Source organism: Phyllosticta citribraziliensis (genome assembly GCF_038025025.1).
Source record: "Phyllosticta citribraziliensis strain CPC 17464 chromosome Unknown J3D65scaffold_6, whole genome shotgun sequence".
Taxonomy (NCBI): Eukaryota; Fungi; Ascomycota; class Dothideomycetes; order Botryosphaeriales; family Phyllostictaceae; genus Phyllosticta; species Phyllosticta citribraziliensis.
Window position 1 is genome coordinate 255,249 of NW_027117343.1, and position 18,858 is coordinate 274,106.

The 18,858-nt window shown below is 59.6% G+C and overlaps 9 protein-coding genes across 9 annotated transcripts; 4 read left to right on the forward strand and 5 right to left on the reverse strand.

Moving 5' to 3' along the window:
* Positions 1-83: 83 nt before the first annotated feature.
* Positions 84-668, reverse strand: J3D65DRAFT_667562 (uncharacterized protein; the record flags this gene model as incomplete). The annotated part of the gene is made up of 1 exon (XM_066803034.1): positions 84-668. One exon carries the CDS (start codon positions 666-668, stop codon positions 84-86), a length of 585 nt encoding a protein of 194 aa, XP_066654987.1.
* A 130-nt stretch (positions 669-798) lies between these two features.
* Positions 799-1,474, reverse strand: J3D65DRAFT_623550 (uncharacterized protein). The gene has a single exon (XM_066800166.1). It carries the CDS (start codon positions 1,238-1,240, stop codon positions 974-976), a length of 267 nt encoding a protein of 88 aa, XP_066654988.1. The 5' UTR covers positions 1,241-1,474; the 3' UTR covers positions 799-973.
* Positions 1,475-1,573: 99 nt separating this feature from the next.
* Positions 1,574-2,835, reverse strand: J3D65DRAFT_695653 (uncharacterized protein). The gene is made up of 2 exons (XM_066804006.1): positions 2,270-2,835; positions 1,574-2,225 (listed from the first exon to the last, which is right to left on the reverse strand). Exons 1-2 carry the CDS (start codon positions 2,492-2,494, stop codon positions 1,869-1,871), a joined length of 582 nt encoding a protein of 193 aa, XP_066654989.1. The 5' UTR covers positions 2,495-2,835; the 3' UTR covers positions 1,574-1,868.
* Positions 2,836-3,348: 513 nt separating this feature from the next.
* J3D65DRAFT_623556 (uncharacterized protein) lies at positions 3,349-4,301 on the reverse strand. Its single transcript, XM_066800167.1, has 2 exons — positions 3,481-4,301; positions 3,349-3,427 (listed from the first exon to the last, which is right to left on the reverse strand). The coding sequence occupies exon 1, from the start codon at positions 3,879-3,881 to the stop codon at positions 3,558-3,560; it is 324 nt and encodes a 107-aa protein (XP_066654990.1). The 5' UTR covers positions 3,882-4,301; the 3' UTR covers positions 3,349-3,427; positions 3,481-3,557.
* Positions 4,302-5,697: 1,396 nt separating this feature from the next.
* On the reverse strand, positions 5,698-6,536 carry J3D65DRAFT_355413 (uncharacterized protein). The gene has a single exon (XM_066795589.1). The coding sequence runs from the start codon at positions 6,385-6,387 to the stop codon at positions 5,908-5,910; it is 480 nt and encodes a 159-aa protein (XP_066654991.1). The 5' UTR covers positions 6,388-6,536; the 3' UTR covers positions 5,698-5,907.
* Positions 6,537-6,866: 330 nt separating this feature from the next.
* J3D65DRAFT_667564 (uncharacterized protein) lies at positions 6,867-11,305 on the forward strand (the record flags this gene model as incomplete). Its single annotated transcript, XM_066803035.1, has 5 exons — positions 6,867-6,899; positions 8,710-8,953; positions 9,101-10,171; positions 10,430-11,119; positions 11,169-11,305. The coding sequence occupies 5 exons, from the start codon at positions 6,867-6,869 to the stop codon at positions 11,303-11,305; spliced, it is 2,175 nt and encodes a 724-aa protein (XP_066654992.1).
* Positions 11,306-11,312: 7 nt separating this feature from the next.
* J3D65DRAFT_355388 (uncharacterized protein) lies at positions 11,313-12,445 on the forward strand. Its single transcript, XM_066795588.1, has one exon. The coding sequence runs from the start codon at positions 11,565-11,567 to the stop codon at positions 12,222-12,224; it is 660 nt and encodes a 219-aa protein (XP_066654993.1). The 5' UTR covers positions 11,313-11,564; the 3' UTR covers positions 12,225-12,445.
* A 1,508-nt stretch (positions 12,446-13,953) lies between these two features.
* J3D65DRAFT_623575 (uncharacterized protein) lies at positions 13,954-14,803 on the forward strand. Its single transcript, XM_066800168.1, has one exon. The coding sequence runs from the start codon at positions 14,083-14,085 to the stop codon at positions 14,779-14,781; it is 699 nt and encodes a 232-aa protein (XP_066654994.1). The 5' UTR covers positions 13,954-14,082; the 3' UTR covers positions 14,782-14,803.
* A 1,553-nt stretch (positions 14,804-16,356) lies between these two features.
* Positions 16,357-18,730, forward strand: J3D65DRAFT_355808 (endo-beta-1,3-glucanase-like protein). Its single transcript, XM_066795591.1, has 2 exons — positions 16,357-16,794; positions 16,878-18,730. The coding sequence occupies exons 1-2, from the start codon at positions 16,542-16,544 to the stop codon at positions 18,335-18,337; spliced, it is 1,713 nt and encodes a 570-aa protein (XP_066654995.1). The 5' UTR covers positions 16,357-16,541; the 3' UTR covers positions 18,338-18,730.
* Positions 18,731-18,858: the final 128 nt, after the last annotated feature.

Genomic DNA, 18,858 nt, shown 5'->3' on the forward strand with positions numbered 1-18,858 from the left:
CCCTTCGCGGACCACCACTCTTCTCCAACCGCGGCTAATCGCAGAAGCAGGATAGTGCAGCCTCTGGTTGATAATCTCGTCTATCACCCAGCCTCCACCTTGACAAACTCCCAGATCGTCGTCCCGTGATTCCGCATGGCCAACTTGCCGTCCTCCGCCACGCACAGCACCATCAACGCGTGCGAAAAGAAGCCGAACGGAAACATGATCTGATAGCCGCCCTCCGGATGCTCTCGCGGCGTGATCAGCTCCCAATTGTTGAGTGCCGCCGCCCCCGGGCTGATCCCCCTCTTGCCATCGTGTCCGAGGTATCTGCCCGAGATGGGGTTGTGGAAGCCAAAGTAGCCGTTCTTCTCGACGCACAGCCAATGCGTCGCCGGATCGTGCGGGCTTGAGACGTGCTTGAGGGCGACATTGCCGTTCACGAGGGCGATGGCCCGCCCTGTCGCCTTTTCGATTATCTGGTAGGTGTTGCTGGGCCACGGGACGGTGCCGCGACTGCGCCAGAAGTCGTCGTCTGCTGCCATTGAAGGCTCGGTTGGCGAGGTGAGGGGCGTCAGGGTAGGTTGTGACGATATGTCGGACACCGAATCGTCTTCTTTGGTGTCCATTTCCGACTTGAAACAACGACGACGGCGAAGCATGAGAAGGATGATGAGGACGGACATTGCTCATATCAGATATCAGGGGCGAGTCGCACCTAGTGCACACAGAATAAACTCATGGCAAACTTAAAGCCAACCCGCTTGGATGGGCGAGCTGGCAAGCAGGCAGACAAGCAAGCTCAAGCTCATGATGCATCGACGTTGTGTTGGAGTCGTTGGATAGCCGCTCCAACCCAAATCCCGCAACCCGCTTCCCTGTCATCGAGGACAAGACAGCGGTCGTCGGCCTCTGGCATGCCATGTCGACTCCTGCGAAGAACCCACCTCATGGGCAGACGCCTATGCTAGTCTGCCTAGGCCCTTCTAGTTCATCGTCCATTTCCCTTTCTCTGGCTTGCTCTTTTCTGTCCGCACACACGCTTAACCCACCTACTGAAGGAACAGGTAGCCACGACTTTTCTTCCACCACTCCACCAGCGCCTCTTATCGTCTCTCAATTTCCGCAGCCGCCCTGCTTCTCGCCGCCTTCTTCCTTTTTCTTCTCGTTTCGATGTACAGCGCTCTAACCACCCAGCCGCTAAAAAGAGGACAACCAAGAACCGACGGAGATACTGGCGAGCGGTTATATCCTCCATCCGGCTGCAGACAGGAGGTCCAGATAAGCAAGCAGCAGCGCGTCGTCATCTGTCAACCGCTCGCTCATCTCGATTCCTCGTCTCGCATGCGTGCGCGCCTGGCTGGTCTGCTCCTCGACGGGTGCGCGCATCGCGTCGCATCGCATCTGCTGCTCTCTGCCTTTCGTGGTTTGTCAGCAGGCGCGGCTGTCATGCGTCCATGCCGCAACACACATCCACACACACGCCATTTACCGTACCTACGTACTCGACCCACAGACGCGCGCGCGCGCGCATGACCGTTTCGCTGCTCGCCGTGGGCCAGTGTCTCACTCGCCTGTCATGATTTGCCGTCCGTCATTCGCCTCGACTGATGGGATTGACGAACTAACTGCCCTGCGCCCGTTTGATCATTTGTAAGGTTTCACGCTGTGGGCTGGTCGCAAGAAACGACGAGAGCCAGGCAGCCAGCCAGTCAATCGGGTCAATTGCGCTGCTGCTCTATGGTTCTGAGTGTGGTGCGGCGGATATTGGACGGCAGCCGGTATGGCGTCTCCAGGCCGCAGCGACAACCACAACCACAACAAAACCACCCGCCACATTCTCTCAAACCTCACAATACACCCCTTCCCCACAGTCCCTCTCCCTCCTACACCGCAACAAACTCCCAAAGCGTCGTCCCATGATCGCGCCTCACCACCCCCGCGCCATCCTCACCCACACAAAGCACCATCAGCGTATGCCAATAAAACGGGAAAAGGATCTGATACCCGCCGTCCGGGTGCAGCCGCGGCGTCAGCATCTCCCAGGCATCCAGCGCCCTGGCGGCCGCTTTGATGCCCTGGTGTCCGTCGTGCCCGAGGTACGTCCCCGCCTGCGGGTTGTGCAGGCCGAAGTAGCCGTTCTTCTCGACGACGAGCCAGTGCGTGGATGCGTCGTCGGAGGGCGTGGTGGCGGGTTTGAGGGCCACCGTGTTGTTGATGGCGTGGAGCGCGCGGTTGCTGTCCTTCAGGAAGACTTGGAATTTTTTGTGAGGCCAGGCCAGGGCACGGCGCCGCGGCCGCTGTCGTCGTTGTCGTCGTTGTCGTTATTCTCGCCGTCGTGAATGTCTGCTCCAGCGGTGGCACACTCAGTGGGCGGCGGCGTCATGGCCGCAGAGTCCGTCCACGCCGTCGACGGCGCCTCGCCGCTCCACAGCCTGTCCATTTTCTCGGCCGCGGACATGGACGACATGTCTGCGACGGGGGCGTCTGCGTCTGCGTTGACGATGGCCATTTGCCGAGGATGCAGGACCACCGGACCGCGCTGGATGAGATCAGATGGGTGCTGGATTTGCAGAAAACTGTAGAATCACGTTGAATATAAATTGCAGAAGAATCCCGTCCGCGATGGGCAAACGCAACAGCGGGCCGGCGTAAATAGACAGACAGGCCAAGAGACAGGTAAGACAAGAAGCTCACTCGCTCGCTCGCTCGCTCGCAGGCAAGCAAGCTCAAGCTCAAGCTCATCCGTCCACGATATATGGTGTTGGAGTCGCGAGCCACCGCTCCAACCCAAATCCCGCAACCCTGTCACTGGGACAAGACGTCGGCTCTCCAGCATGTCGAGAAGCTACTGTACGTACGCTCTCGGAGCCCTGTCCATGTACGACGTTGTAGCTAAAGTCGACTACCTCGTCCACGGCGACGAGAAGGCTTGAGAAGGCATGTACCGGGCGTGTATGTATGTATGTATGTATAGCTGTTGTTGCGATTTCACTTTGGCCAGCCGCCATTCATCGTCACAAGACGACATATGTGTATGTTTACGCGTACGGAATTACGCATGCAGACGCGATCGACCTGGTCCTTCGCAGACGAAGACGCTGGCCACCCAAGCCCAGCCAAGGCAGACGGCATGCAAGCCACGTCGGCCGGGGGGTCAAGTATGTAGATATCCTGCGTACATACCTAGGCGAGCGAGGAAAAGAGTGTAACGAGGACATCTTGGACCGACGTCCATGCCGAATCCGACTCCAACGAAGAGCAGTGCTGTCTCTCCACGCTGCCTTGCCATCCATTTAGATTTCTGACAAAGCGCACGCGCTCGCCCACGGCGGCACTCATTTCATCGCGTCTCTGCTACTGCCGTTGCCACTGCCACTGCTGCTGCCGCCGCCGCTGCTGGTGTCGTGGTCGTCGTCGTCGTCGTCGTCGACGCGTTTCACAGGTGAGCGAGGATGCCCCCTGCGCGAGCGGTCAGTCAGGCACTTAGTCAGACAGACAGGCAGGTGAGTCGGCTGGCTGGCCGGCTGGCCGTCTTGTTGGCGCGCAGATACGCAAGCAAGCAGGCTGACATGTTAGGGCTGCGTTGCCCGCCAGTCCGCTCGCTCGGTTGTTCGACGATATTTGGGCGACGGTGCGACGCGAGAAAGGGCTTCGCTCGCTCGCCCGCCACAGACGACGGCCTGGCCCAGCTTCCCTGCCTCCTGCCTGGCTGGGTGCGCAGTGTGTTTCACGGCTGAGGCGACGCGCCTGGAGGGCAGAAACGTGCGAATATCAAATGGATGATAATGGAAGGGCGGGCGCGCGTTTTGGCTTGATTTGATGCAAAGCAACGCAAAGCACCGCAACGCCCAGCCCGACAGCAACGAGTGTGCGTGTTGTTGTCGGCCAAACAGCATGCTGCCAATTTGGCTTTTGCATTCACTTTTTGGCGGCGGCGGCAGCGCGGGAAGGATGGATGGGGTGCGTAAGCAACGCCGCTCTTCGTCTGCCTTGCTCCCTCTGTCCGTCCCTCCTCTATCATCTCAGCAAGACGGAGTAGTTACTGTACCCAGGCCGGGTACCAGCAGCAGCAGCTTCTTGATGCAGACTCGGGCCTGACATCATGATGGAACCGGCTCTCTGCATGGATGCATCATCCATCAATCAGCCCATGCACCGACGACGGGCGATGGATGCACACCTGGAGCTAGGGCCAAGCGCAGCGCTGCCGCCATCACGGACCTGTCAGAAACGGTCATTCCAGGCCTGACCCCAGCAGGCAGGCAGCGCAGGCAGCGCAGCGCGAGAAGAGAGCGGCACAGCAGGGACGCCCCCGCCCGCTTGATGCCCACCCCCCGGCCGTCCGTCCGCCAGCCAAACCGTCGCGGTAAGAGGATGCGCCCACCCCCCCCGTCGACAGCAAATGTCAACGAGGCAGGATTTTGCCCAAAAAAAGATTAAAGCGCCGCGAAATCAAGGCGCCCTGGCGTGGTTGAGGAGGCTGTGACGTTTATGCGGCAGCGTTGGAAAATCTTGTCCATTTGCCGAGACGCAGACAGCAGCGGCTTGGGGGATTTTCGCGGTTGGCGTCGTTGTTGTTGTGGTCTGTCGTCGTCGTCGTCATGTCAAAGTGGATCAATCAAGATGGGTCTGAGGTGAGTCCTTGACCGCTGCAACTGCGGGAAGAGTCCCAAGGAATCTCGGGAAGCCAGGGAAGGGCCTGAGAAAATCACGAGCTAGGGAGCCCTGACTGAGCTGGCCGGCTCCGTCTGTCTGTCTACAAGGTTCGTGACACGCCGTGACAGCAGCAACCTTAATTCTGCGTATACTCTTCGTTTTGTCGACGATAATCCCCCCCGGCCTTGTGTCCGCCATTCACCACAGGCGCGACCGGCAAGTCGCTCGCCCTTTGACTGAAACTGGCTGCGTGTGCTCGTAGCGCGGCCGCCCTCGGTTGGACTTGTTGGCCGAGTGGAGGCCACTTCCGGAGGGTGCCGTCCAAAAACATGTCGAGTCCGAAAGATTATTGATGGGACGTTGGAATTGGAAAAAAACAAAGCACGCATTTTGCATGAGCAGTCAACCACGGTCTGCCCGCCAGATAGGAGCAGCGTTCCTGGCCGGCGTGGGCAAACAAGCATGAGGACCCCAAATTCGGCCCCCGTCGACAATGCCTGGACCGTTGGACGTGCCTACGGGTAGACATGGGTGGGCCAAGATGCAGACCAGGAACGTCGGCCGGGATGCACGGGTGGAGAGCATCATCAACACACGGTCTGTGATCAACGTCAACAACGACGACTGGCGGGTGGTGTCTGTCTGTCGGTCGTGAGTGAGCAACGCAACTCGACGCGAAGCCATCAGCCGGCTGACTCGATGTTGCTCGTGGCGATCGCCATTCCACATGCACCAGCCGCTCCATTCTGCAAGGCCTTGACCGCGGCAAACGGAGAGAGAGAGAGACAAAAGGACAATTTGGAGCTGCACGTCGCCGCCTCGCGGATGGGGCGAGAAGTTGGAGCATTGTGTGCGACCATGACTCGACGATATGCAGCGATCATCTCCGCGAGGTGCCGGGCGCTTGCTTGGAGCTTGGCTGCCACCAGCTGGAACAATGATTGCGACTCATCACGTGTCAGCTGCCCGATAGTGTTTGCGGCACCTGAACTCGCGAGTCGACCGCGAAGAGATGAGAGGCATTGGATGCTCGGCCGGTCTGCGGTGCGGAGCAGAGTGGTGCAGGCGTCGGCTTGCCTGCAGCTGCTGCACCCAGAGGAGAAGGGTGCTCCGCATCAACAAAAGTCAGTCAGCTGCGGCGCGGTTGATTCCATGCCTTCTCCACATTGACGCGTGAACGCGCCGCATAGCAGAGCAAAAGGTCTAGACGTCCGAGGCCGAGCGGCCAATCATGGCCAAGGCCGGGCGAGTGAGGAGAAGGCTTTATCACGCGTCAAACTGTGAGAGCAAGTCGACGTCCATCATGACCTGATTGATCATCACCGGAGCGGGCGAGGCACCCACAACGAACAAGCCGCGCTGCGGTCTGAGGACCTGACGCTGCGCTGCGGGCGCACTGGCGTATTCTCGAGACCAAGTTTCGAGGCTCGTATCCGTGCCGGTTTTGGCCCGAGGGACGGTTTCGTCAGAAGACAAAGTCAACAGTGATTGAACGACTGCCGCACCGTGCCGCAGGTTGCAATTAGAAGCGAGTCGAGTCGAGTCGTCGAGTGTTTTGGCAAAGCAAAAGAAATAAACATGAGACGCAAAGGACTGCTGCGTCAGCGAGGGCCGTGTGAGGTGTTGGAACAGGCGACGGTGGCAAGGCGGAAGAAGTTTGTTCAGAGCTTGTTCTGTGTCGAGGCAATTGAGGCGACGCGACGACGTCGGGGAGCATTCGGGACGACCAGACCGATGCATCCGCATGGCCGACGCTGGCGCATTCCAGCCCAACAACAACAAGTGTAACCCATGGGATCCTCACGCGCTCCAGTCGGTTCGGGCTCCGATTCAGCGACGTGACGACTACGATTCAGCAGGCGCATGGACAGGCTGCGCTAGCTAGCCAGCCGTGCCAAGGCGAGGGCTGGATTAATTCGTTGATATTTTTCGCCGTGATAATTCGCGGTTGACAGGTGCGCCAGGCCGGAAAAAGAAGGCGAGCAAAACAGCGACGGTAGGGAAGGAAGGGTAGGGAGCGAGAATTGGCAGCGCACGTCAGTCCTTACGTACGCAGAACCAGAGGCGCCGATCGGTAGTCGAGGCGCCCGGGCGGGCAAAGAAACGTCTTTTGGCGGCGGCGGCGGCGGCGGCGGCGGCGGGAGTGGATAGGCCATCCGGCCGCGGAGCGCCATGGCATAGCCAGCCAGCCAGCCATAGTTGAGTCGTGGCCGTTGTGCCGCGCCATGTCCAACGGCGGGCCTATCAAGGGCGACATGGTCTGGTGTTTGTGTTGGTTGTAGAGGTGTGGCTGGTTTGGAGGGCGCGTCGACAGGCGGGATCCATGGCCATGTCTGCGAAACAGCTGCTCTGTGCGCGTCGATTGCTGAGGGATCGGACGGGGACGGGGACGGGGACGGGGACGGGGACGGGGCAGGAGGGCGAGATGTCAGATCTGGCGCGGCAGGTGACGGGGCGTGGCCAGCACCAGTGATGGGTGGATGGGGTGGAGGGAGAGCGGCGACAAGGAATGGGAGAGGGGGGGGAGGGGTGGTCCAGGGTGGTGAGGAGCAGGGGGACGGGGGTGGAGGAAAGGGAACGAGTCAGGGGATGTTGGAGGAGAAGGAGCAGGAGCAGGAGCAGCGATGAAGAACAGTAACTACATACAAACTATGGACAGTCGTCGCAGTCCACAGACCCATCGGGCATACCCTCCGTGGGCGCATATCGCATGTCCATGGGGCGCTCGTGGCTGAGGGCGGCGGGCTTAGGGTGTTTTGAGTTTATTTCAGTGCGGGCTCCACCCGGACTCGACTGCCGCTCCAGCCAGTCGCACGCGCAGGGCAGGGCCGTTGGTAGCCTGTAGCCTGCCCGCCCGGCGCCCGCCCACTCGACCTGACTGCCACTGCCACCTGTGGGAGAACTGACTCCAGGTAATAATAACCAGATGGGCTCCGGGGTATAAGGAAGAGCCGGCGCCTGTGGCGGTCCCCTCTGGTAAGTGCCTCCCTGCTGCAATCCTCAATCAATCGCCCTCCGCCTCGGCCTCGGACGCGCCCGGCCACCAAAGCCCTGCTCCCGCCTTCGCCGTCAAGGTTTCGACCTCTTGCTGCTGCTCGTCCACGCCAACCTGGACCCCATCGCCTCGCCTCACTTCGCTCCGCCAGAACTGCTGCTCCTGTTTCGTCGCGTCGCCTTGCCTTGGTCGCATCGCACCGCATCGCAGCGCATCCATCCCCTCGCTCCTCGTCGCGTCGCCTTCTGCTGCTCTGCTCTGCTCTGCTCTGCTCTGCTTGCTCCCTCTGCGCGCACCGTAGTCGCGGGCGAGTCATCTCATCCCGCATCCTGACCCGGCGCCCGCGTGCTCCCCTCCCCAGGCTACATGGTAGGCCCCTTCTTCTCCTCTCTCACACCCCCCCTACCCGCTGTACCTTGTCTAGCAGCTTGATCCATGCGTGCTGCCGCCGGCGTCTCGTCTGCGCCCGGCCCACGACGCGTTTCACCTAGCTTGCTTGCTTGCTTGCGCGCGCGCTGTACACCTCACCTGCCCGACTGTTCTTTTCTTAAGCGGCCGCTGCCTGTCCTGTCGCGCCCCCGCCGTCGTGATCCTCGGACCCTGTCTTTGAACGCGACGAGGGAACGACGGAAAAAAAAAAAAAAAAAAATCCATTTCCCTTGACATAATCCTCGTCGGGCCCCGGCATCGTCTTTGACATTTCTCTCTCGCTGCTCTTGCTTGCCTCGTCCCTCCCAGCATCGGGAGCGCGAGGGAAGGAAAAAAAAAAGAAGCGTCTGGGTCCCGCCCGCGTCGCCCTCGACCACCTCATCACAACCTATTTTTTGTTTTCTTTTTTCTATTTTCTCCTGGGCCTCGGGGTGCCTTGTTTCACTCTCGGTTCTCCCATTTCCTTCTGGCAGCAGGGGTCGGTCGGTCCTCGTCCATCCTTTTGACCAGCCACACCGACTCTCACGTCGTGCACCTCTGGCTAACGCTCGCGCGCCTTCCAGCATCATCCCCACCCCGCTCAGCAGGGCCTGCCAGCGCCGCAACCTCATCCGCGACCGGGTGTGCTCCAACAACACCAACAGCATCATCCCAATTCGCCCCAGCAGCCCCAGCATCCTGCCCAGCACCCAACCACCCAAGGCCCCTACGCCTCGCCGCACCCTCCGACGCCCCACGGTCTCCCCTCGCAGCAACAGCACCAGTCCCCCTACGTCAGCAACGTTCAAGTCCCTCCCGGCCAGCACCCGCAGGAAGTCCCGTACTACGCGTCGGCTCACCCAAGCCCATATAGCACCAACAGCACTTCTGGGAGTTACACGTCGTCAGGTGCGTCTTGCCACCGTCTGTCCATCCCTTCTTCTTTCCCTTCGTCGCGCCGTCGCTCATGCGAACCTACGCGCTGCAACGCGCGCGCCGCTCCTGCTGCTGTGATCGCCACAGGGAAGCTGTGTGTTGTGACTGACGCGTCTCTAGAAGCTTCAGACCTCTCCATGGCCACCGCAACCATGAACAGGCAGTTTCCGCCCATTTACCACACGCCGCAGTCGAATTCGCCAGCGTCGATCCAGTCGCCGCAGCACGACCAACATGGCCGACCCATCTACGGACAGTCGGCCGCCCAGGTCCCCCAAAACATGTATTACCCGCCATACCAAATGACCCAGCAGTCGCCCTACGCCCACCAGCAGACGGCACCAATGGCTCCCAACATGCCGTTGATGTCGAACCAGCAGACGCAGCCGGCCATGCACCACCCGCCGGCCCACCCTCACACGCCCGGCCTGCCGGGCAGTCCACGGACCAAGCTCAATCAGACGCCTCTGCAGAGGCCCCCATCAGGACTCGGACACCCGCAAGGGACGCCGACGGCCCCTCCAGGCAGCGCTGGTAGCATGCACTCGGGTGCTCCGCCAAACCCCAACGCCAACCCGAGCGCCGCTCCCGGCCCGATTCCTGCCACGACACCACTGGTCGTGCGCCAAGACTCCAACGGCGTCCAGTGGATCGCATTCGAGTACTCGAGAGACCGCGTCAAGATGGAATACACGATTCGCTGCGACGTCGAGTCGGTCAACGTCGACGAGCTGCCCTCGGACTTCAAGTCCGAAAACTGCGTCTACCCGCGCGCCTGCTGCGCAAAGGACCAGTACAAGGGCAACCGCCTCCACTACGAGACCGAATGCAACACGGTCGGTTGGGCGCTCGCGCAGCTGAACCCGTGCCTGCGCGGCAAGCGTGGACTCATCCAGCGCGCTGTCGACAGCTGGAGGAACAGCAACCAAGACCCGCGTCTGCGCAGCAGGAGGGTACGACGGATGGCGAAAATCACCAACAGGAAAGCAGTCCAGCAGACGCAGCCTGGTACCCACTTGGCAGGACCCGGTGCGCCAGGCGCCGCAGGTATTCCTAACGCTGCAGCTGCTGGGATTGCTGGGGCTCCAGGTTCCAGGCCATCGAACATGGGAATGGGCGGCGGCGGCGGTGCGCAGCTGCACCACCATCATGAACACCCGGGCGGTGCGCCGGGCGGGGACGATGTTAGCGGTATGTTCCAACAGATGTGACGCGCGACTTGAGATTGCGCTTTTTTTGAAACGGATTTGCAATGATAATCATGTCCTGTCGTTCTGTATCGCACTTGTATTGCATGTACATTATTACTCCTTTTGATGTAACTTTCCCCCCGCACTGCACCGTCGTTTGTACCCGTCTGTACCCATCTCGTCATGCACGACATGTACCCTGGCGCAGATCGCGATCGTCAGACAAGGTAACGATAGCTAATTTCTCGTTTTGGTGTAGCCGCGAATGACTACAATGAGGGATCCCACACCCATCACCACCAAGCCCCGAACGGCCAGACCGGCGCTCCCGCTGGCGACGTCCGCCAGGCCAACAACTTTTACCCTACCTACCCCCCCAACCCTGCGGCTGGAAATCCAAACATCCCGCCGCTGGAGCAGACCATGGCCCCGGTTCCGCCTCCACCATCCCACGCCGCCTCGACCAACAAGGCGCAAGAGGACGAGGAGCGCAACCTCGAGCTCTTTGGCGACCTTCCCGAGGCCAAGCGCCGCAAGTTCATCCTCGTCGACGACGCCCAAAGGGGAACCCGCGTCCGCGTCCGCGTCATGCTGGACCAGGTCAACATGGAAGAGATGCCAGATTCGTACCGCAAGAGCAACTCGGTATACCCCCGCTCCTACTTCCCGACCCAGATGCAATCGCCTCCCGCATCTCCGCGTGGCACTCGTTTCTTCGATGACCCCGAGCCCGAGGAAAAGGACGACGGCACCAGTGGCCCCATCCCCGTCACTGGACGTACCTTGGTCCCTGTGCCGATGCTCGACGGTTCCGAAGCCAAAGTTCCTCGCCCACGCATGACGCGGGCCAAGAGGCACAAAGAAGTCACTCTCAACGACCTGGGCTACCGCATGACCTGGAGCCAGAGCAGAGTGTTTGCAGGACGCACGCTATTCCTGCAGAGATCTCGTAAGTCACCCTCAATTTAAACAAACGAGGACAAATCTAACGCTAGTAGTCGATGCCTACCGCAACAAGATGCGTAGCACAATGGTCGCTGCAGGTCAAGACGTTGCGCCGCATTTCGAGACGCGCGTGGGCAAGAGGCGCTGGCTCGAGAGGAGCAAGCGATCCAAGCGCGATGCCTCGCCTTAAAAAAGCACACATCCAACTGTCAGCCTGCCTGGTGGCTTATCTCGTGGATCTTCGAACGAGGGCCTCTTTGCACGACTCGAGCATCGACCCTGGTCTGACACGGCAGAGCTTCCTAATTAGGCCCCTGCATCCTGTCTCTCCCATCAACGATTACGCGAATGCGGCCCGGGAATATTAGGATCCCCTTCCCTACAGAGCATCATGTACCCACCCCTCTACACACGGCAGGGATGGGGATTCGTCTGTCCTGTGCAGTCCGATGTGTGTAACATTGGATTACTGCAATCGTCAACGCACACACATATTCCTGCGTCTCAAGGCACATGGCCGCGTCGACTGGGTCTCGCCTCTGCTTGCTCATCCATGGCCCCTACCTCGTTTCCACCCTCCGGCACGGCTTCCCTGGCCTGTATCATCCCTGGACGCGGACTTCCTCTTTCATCTGGACGCAGTCCACCGGGATACATGCATGCATGGCTGGCAGATCTCAGCTGCTTTTTTCCCCATCCATCGAGTGCTCCGCCACTTTTGCACACCCACCAGCATCAATGCCCCCTCCCTCCCCTTTATTGTATTGATTCCAACCGCCGCTGTTCGTATTATGCTGACTGATTGCTTTCCGTGCGTCGTGCCCAGCGTGGCGGGGTTTCATCGTCATTTTGCTGTTTTGCTCGAAAGAAGACGATGGGCTTTGTTGCGGTTTTTTCTTTGCTTCCCTTACAACAAGATACGATTCCCCTGTAAACTTGAACATGCCTCGCACCTGCTTTTCACTTTTTCCCTTTTCTTTTCTTTCCTCGGGGCGGTGGACTCGGTCTGGCTTGGCGTACTCTGCTGCGTCGATTTTACGCGGACGATACGTTACTGGCGAATGGCTTGTCCATCGTCTTCGTCGTCGTCTTCGTCGGCTGCCCTTTGATGGGCTTCTGGCTCGAGGTCTTCGCCCCCCTTTTTTCCCCTGTTTCATTTTTTGCTTTGCTTTGCTTTGCTTTGCTTTGCCCTGCGCTGCGCCGCTCTGCTTACGAAAGACTGCACTGATTCTGTTTCCCTCCCCCTTACAACACAAGAACTCACGCAAACTCCAACGTCCCCTTCCCCCTGCCCTGCCCTTGCCCCTGCATTTGTTCTCGTTTTCTTTGCTCTGCTCTCGTTTTCTGCTCTTCTCGCCCCTCTCTGTATGCCCTGTTATGACGGAAATGGAATGGAAACAAGTATAAAATGCGCGTCCCGCGGTATGATGATGATGTTGATGGCAAAAAAGAGGAGATGATGGGTGGGATGGATGGGATGGATTGGGATGGCTAGCGCTGCTGCTTTTTTGCTTGCTGTCTTTGCTGTTGGTTGACGATGGTGGGTGGGGTATGGAAATGAATGGGTCGGCGGTGGGTGCGTCGGTGGGTGGCTCAATTGCTTCTGCTCCTTGTTTCTCCTGTCGCTTTTGCCGTTTTGATTGGCTTTTTTTTTCTCTTTTTTTTTTTTTTTTTTGCCCCTCCAGTTGTTATACTACTACACTGCTACATTATCACCTTGCTGCGTCGTTTGCTAGGGAAGGTAGTCTGAATATCAACCTGTCGTTTCTCTCCCCCTCTCTCCTGTCCCTCTCTGGCTCGTTGATGCGTCGTGATGGACGCGCCTGTATTCAAATACCAAATGCCACGCCCGCAAACCTGCCTACATACCTGGTACCCCTCACGCTCCATGCTCGACGACGCGCTGTCGAACTCGTCTGTGGCGTCTCTCGTGCCCACTTACCCACCAATGTACCTACCTACCTACCTACCCCTTGGCTGGAATAGACACGACACACACACACCGCCACCGGTAGTATAGCGGCGTCTGCCCTCTGTTGGCACTGTGCCGTGCGTGCGTGCCGTTCCTCTATGACTGATTCGGACTATCCTGCCCTTCCTGAGCGCTTTGCTCGTCGCCGTACGTTTGATTGGCGGCATGTCGTGCTGCTGTGTATGCTAGACTCGTTCACGACGGCACCGCTCTTTTCTCTTTTCTTTTCTTTTCTTTTCTTTTCTTTTCCTATTCTGTTCATTCTCTTTTTGATGTGTTTATTTGCCACGTTTTGTCGTCTTAGCTCGTATGGTACTGCATGTCGTCTACGTGTATGAACGACGCGAGTAGGCGGGGGGGGGGGGGGGGGGGGGGGGGGGGGTGGGGGAGAGGGAGCACGCGCAAGCAAGCAAGCAAGCAAGCAACTCACAGCACAGCATTCCACGGCCAAGGAAAGAGCAGGAGAGCGCGGATTCAGCACCGGAGACTTGCGATTCGATGAGACCAGACCAGACCGGACAAGAAAGAAACGCTCTTGGCGGCTGAAGTCCCCTCGTGCCATCTGGTCTCCCGCTATACCACGCACGGCCGACGTGCTGCGGGGACCTGATTCAGGGTCCAGCTCTAATGTGCTGTGCTAAGCTTGCTAAGCTTGCTATGCTTGCTATGCTTGCTATGTATAGGCGGGCGGGAGGGCAGGGAGAGATCGATCGGGGAGAAGGGTTGGAGATGGGATTGGTTGGTTGGAATAATTAGTAAGGTGCATGGATGGATGGATGGATGGTTGGATGGTTGTTGGCGCAGAGTTCAGAGCGCAGGAGTACGTGAGTGTACTTGAGGGAAGGTCGCAGTACCTGATGTACTTCATTCATGTTTTCTACTTGTGTGGTCGAGGTGGAGAAGTTGATGGTGTGGAGAGGATGGGAGAGGGAAAGGATGGAATGTGCTACGACGGCAATGCGATTGTCTTCGTGATGGAGCCACATTGAGCGGAGATGAAGCAAAGCAGAGCAAAGCATAAAACCAGGAAGGTCACAATGTCACTCCGCGGAGGCGGCAATGCCGAGCGATCCACCATCATCTCGCCTCCAATCAATCTCATCACATCCGCATCAACAACAAACACGCGCTCGCTCGCGTCGTCGACTCCACAGCAATCACCGGGCTCGCTCGCCTGGAGACATGATGCGCTCTCCACAATCATCATTCATCAGCTGCCCTGTCAGTCAGTCAGTCAGTCAATTGCCGGTCCGTTCGTCTCCACCTCATCAAAGACTCTCAGCGACGTAGACGAGAAGGATGCCGTGGCCGTCAACCCCACAAAACACGCCGGCCCGGGCACAGCATTGCCCCATCCATCTGACCGGTTGCGGGGAAGGAACGGCGGACGGGATGCCATGAGGGGCGGGCGGGCGTGTGGATGTTGCTTCGCGCCGGCCGAGGGAAGACCACACGACCCGGACGCGTCGAGGGCGGCGTCACGTCATTTGTTGTTGATGCGACTGGTGTTGTTGACGACGGCGGGGCGGAGAGGAGAGCGCGCGCACGCACGGGTCTGGGGGTGGACGGGTGCGTTTTGTGCGCGTGTCGAGTGTCGAGTCGTCGGCCGACCACTCACCAGCGAACGAGACGACGAAACTTTTGCTGCCCTCGGCAGTGGTGGTGGCCTCGCCTGGTCTGTTCTGTTCGACTGATGTGATGATGGAGTGGAGGGAGGTGGAGGGAACAAAGCGATGGACCCAACCTGACCCACCGTGATTATGTACGCCGCGCACAATCGGCACGGCAACGACGCGCTGCCATCCTGCCGCTCGCTCCTACAGGCGACAAGTCGCTGCACTCACCTCGGCAACGGATGCGATGACAGCGACAACATCGAGGTTGCTGCTCGTTGGCAGTCAGAGCTGTCAGCAGTCAGCAGAAAGCGACGTCGCGTGCAGGCCCTGCTCCAACAGCGCTCGGTCGCCTCATCATTCGGTCGATCTCTCGGCGCCCGCCCACTTGTGTGTGGAGTGGGTGGAGCAGCGCAGGGCAACAGAGAAAGCGACAGCGGTGCTGATGGTGGGAGCGCCGTGTCGCTCGTGCTCGTAACCATGTACACGGCCATCGGCCCGGGCGCAAGGCTGGTTTGGGTTGCGAGGTGCGAGTTGCGAGCGAGCGAGCGAGCGAGCCTGCCTCTGGCCAAACTAAGTGCTGAGCTGAACGACCTCAAATCCCGGCGCATTCCGTAATGACGGATTCATTCTTTTTCTGCGCCCGTAGTATCGTCAGCTAAAAGACATCAGCCCTGCGACGACCGCGGCATGTTCGGCATGGATGCGGGCGTGGCTTGCGAGTGATGGTTTCTTTGACAGCGGGAGGGCGACAGCCAGACACTAGACAGGCGTGGCTCGGTCGGGAGCGGGAGCGGGCGGGGGGATGGCATGGGGAGAGAGAGTGTGGAGAGAGCTTGGGCGGGCTTGACGGAGCTTGAGCCCTTGCGCTGGCTGGCTGGCTGGCTGGCGGTCGGGTCGGGGCGCTCGCTCGCTCGCTTGGTCGCTTGCTTGGGCTTTGTGGTGCATGTTGTTTCCGTTCTTCAAGGGATGTTTGTTGTTTGGTCGGTGGGGGTCTTGCTTGTCAGGGCCTGGAGACGCGAGGGATGGCCTTGAGACTAAAACACCACACCAACGTCCAAGTGCTGCATATCCAGCCTCGATGACTTTTGCATCATGTCGTACCGTACTCCTGCACTGGCCAGCCCCTTCTGCAGGGCTCGTTCGGTCATATATCACCAGCTTACGTAGGCTGGTGGAGTAGTCGGCCATGGGCATTGCGCGGCCTGAGAGAACTCGTAGATATAAAGCCCGACAGCCTGCGGTGCTGGCACTTTTGGCCTCGTCATGTCGAATGAGAAGCCCGACTGCTGCAAACGACGACCCGACATGTTTGATGAAACGACAAGACGCGAGGTCCAACGACGGCCGCATCATGCGTCGCCGTTTATGTTTCCCAAGCCGACACGAAACGATTGTTGGCGGTGACGTCGGCGTGCCAGCAGAGAAGCCTGGCGGAATACGACCTGACTGGAGGTTGAATATGGACATTCAAGAGCGAGGGTTTCTATTTCAGTGGACGAGTTGCCGGGGCAAGGCTGTGGCTGTGGCCGGGGCGGCTGGTGTCGACTTGGGTCTGCTCCTCCATGACCATGTCTGGCAGAGGTAGGGCGGCAGCCTTCAGGTCACCTCTCCACCACCTCCTCCACCTCCACCACCACCAACAAGCCTGCCAGCCAGGCCAATTCCATCACTCTTCAGCTCCTCTTCTCCTCTACGCTCTGTCGCATCGCCCTCGTTTCTGCATCTTCTGCACCCGCTCGTTGTGCTCCACTCCACATTCCGCTTGCCTTGCGTCCCGCGCCGTGACACTGGACCCCGGCTTTGGCGGCCAAGAAGGCAGCCCGCACTGAAACTAAATCATGCCCTCACCCTCGCAAGCCCCTTTCTCCCGTACCTTTTCCTTTGAGCGCGACGACGATAGCCGCCCGTACTTTTCAAACTCTGCTCCCTACGACGACGTCCCTCCACCCCCGCCAGTCCACCGCTCCATTCCTGCCCAGCAGAGTTATGGTCTGACGCCTCAGGCTCACCAATACCCATCCATCCCCCCGGTCTCGCCCACAACCCATCGCAGCCAGTCATCGTCATCGCCCGGAATGGATAATAATCATGGTGAGCCGCACCATTCTTCGCCCTCCGCGTGCCACTGTCGCACCGCTTCCATTCGCTTGCAAGCAATTAACCTTTTCCTGCAGCAAACTACCAACAGCCCTACGGCTTCGTCCCGCCTGCGACGCACATCATGGGCCACGGTCCTTCCGACTCCAACGTCTCCCGCGAAGGGTTGGCCTCTGGCGGTGCCCTGCCCGACAACATGTCCCACGGGAGCTTCCCGACCCCGGATTCCCACTCGCTGAGCCATGACGGCATCTACGCCGACGACCCCTACCGCTCACGCGCGAATCCGTTTCAAAACATCGACCCCAACGAAATTGACGACGATGACGACGACATTGCCGCCTACCAGAGAGGCAACCGCGCGTCGGCTGCGAAAAAGGGCCTTGCGGCTGGAGGTGCGGCTGCTGGCGCTGGCGCTGCCGCCGCCGCCTTGTCCAGCAGGGACCCCGATGGTCACGGCAACTACGCGCCCATGGGACCCAACGGGCCCGGAGAGTACAACCACGGCTTCGCCAGCGAAAAGGCCGAGTGGACCGCCAAGGAAAAGGCCGTCAAGAGGAAGCGCAAAATCATCATCGGGCTGGTCGTGGCCTTCATTATTGCGGCCATCATTGCCGGCGCGGTGGCGGGCGGCATCATTGGCGCCGAAAGGGGAGGCAAGGATACGTCGGCGCCGGCATCAAGCCACAAGGACGACGATAGCAGGGGCGAGTATGACAAGGACTCGCCTCAGGTGCAAAGGCTGCTGAACGACCCGGACCTCCACCGCGTCTTCCCGGGCATGGACTACACGCCGTTTAATGCGCAGTACCCGGACTGCATGCACAACCCGCCTTCTCAAAATAACATTACGCTCGACGTGGCGGTGCTCACGCAGCTGACGTCGGCGATTCGGCTCTACGGCACCGACTGCAACCAGACGGAAATGGTGCTTGCGGCGCTGGACTTGCTCGACATCAAGGACGTCAAGGTGTGGCTCGGCGCGTGGCTGGGCAACAACCAGACGACCAACGATCGCCAGATGTCGCAAATGTGGAGCATCCTCGACAAGCACGGCGCGTCGCCGTTCGCGGGCGTCATTGTCGGCAACGAGGTGCTGTATCGCAAGGACATGTCGGACACGGCGCTGGGCAAGATTCTGAAGGAGACCAAGGACAACATCACGACGCACGGCTGGAATCTGCCGCTCGCGACATCTGACCTGGGCGACAACTGGACCGAGCAGCTGGCGTCGGAAGTCGACATCGTCATGGCCAACATCCACCCCTTCTTCGCGGGCGTCGAAGCGCACCAAGCCGCATCGTGGACGTGGTCATTCTGGCAAAACCACGACGTCGCCGTGACCAAGAGCCTGACGGACAAGAAGCACGTCATCAGCGAAACGGGCTGGCCCAGCGCCGGCGGCAACGATTGCGGCACCGAGGCCGGCTGCACCAGCGATACGCAGGGTAGCGTGGCGGGTATTGATGAGATGAACATCTTTTTGGGCGACTGGGTGTGCCAGGCGCTCAAGAACCAGACCGAGTATTTTTGGTAAGTCTGCTTGGTCTTTCCCGGCAGCACGCAAAGCAGAGCGAGGCGGGGCGGAGCGAAGCGAGCGCTTAGCGTATCCAGCCAGACAGCTGCTTGCAACGAAGCGCCGCGCCGCTCCGCGCAGCGCCCCAGCTTCACACCATTTTCTCAGCTAGTCCAAACCCGCGGCCGGCCGGCTCGCAGCACCGAAAATAAACGAAGCAAAAAGGACCGTTGCTAACACGTGAAACAGGTTCGAAACGTTCGACGAGCCGTGGAAGATCCGCTACAACACCAAAGACGAGCAGTGGGAGGACAAGTGGGGCCTGATGTCGGTCGACCGCAAGCTCAAGCCCGGCGTCAAGATTCCGGATTGCGGCGGCCAGAAGGCGAAGGTTGTTACCGGCAATCCTGCTGCGGTGTAGAGGGGGGTTGTGAGTAATGAAGTGCTTGCTCCTGGACTCGAGAGAGGGGGGAGCCAGAAAGCAAGCGAGCAAGCAGTGGAAGAACAAGACGGCGACGACGGCGACGAATTTTCCTTGTGGG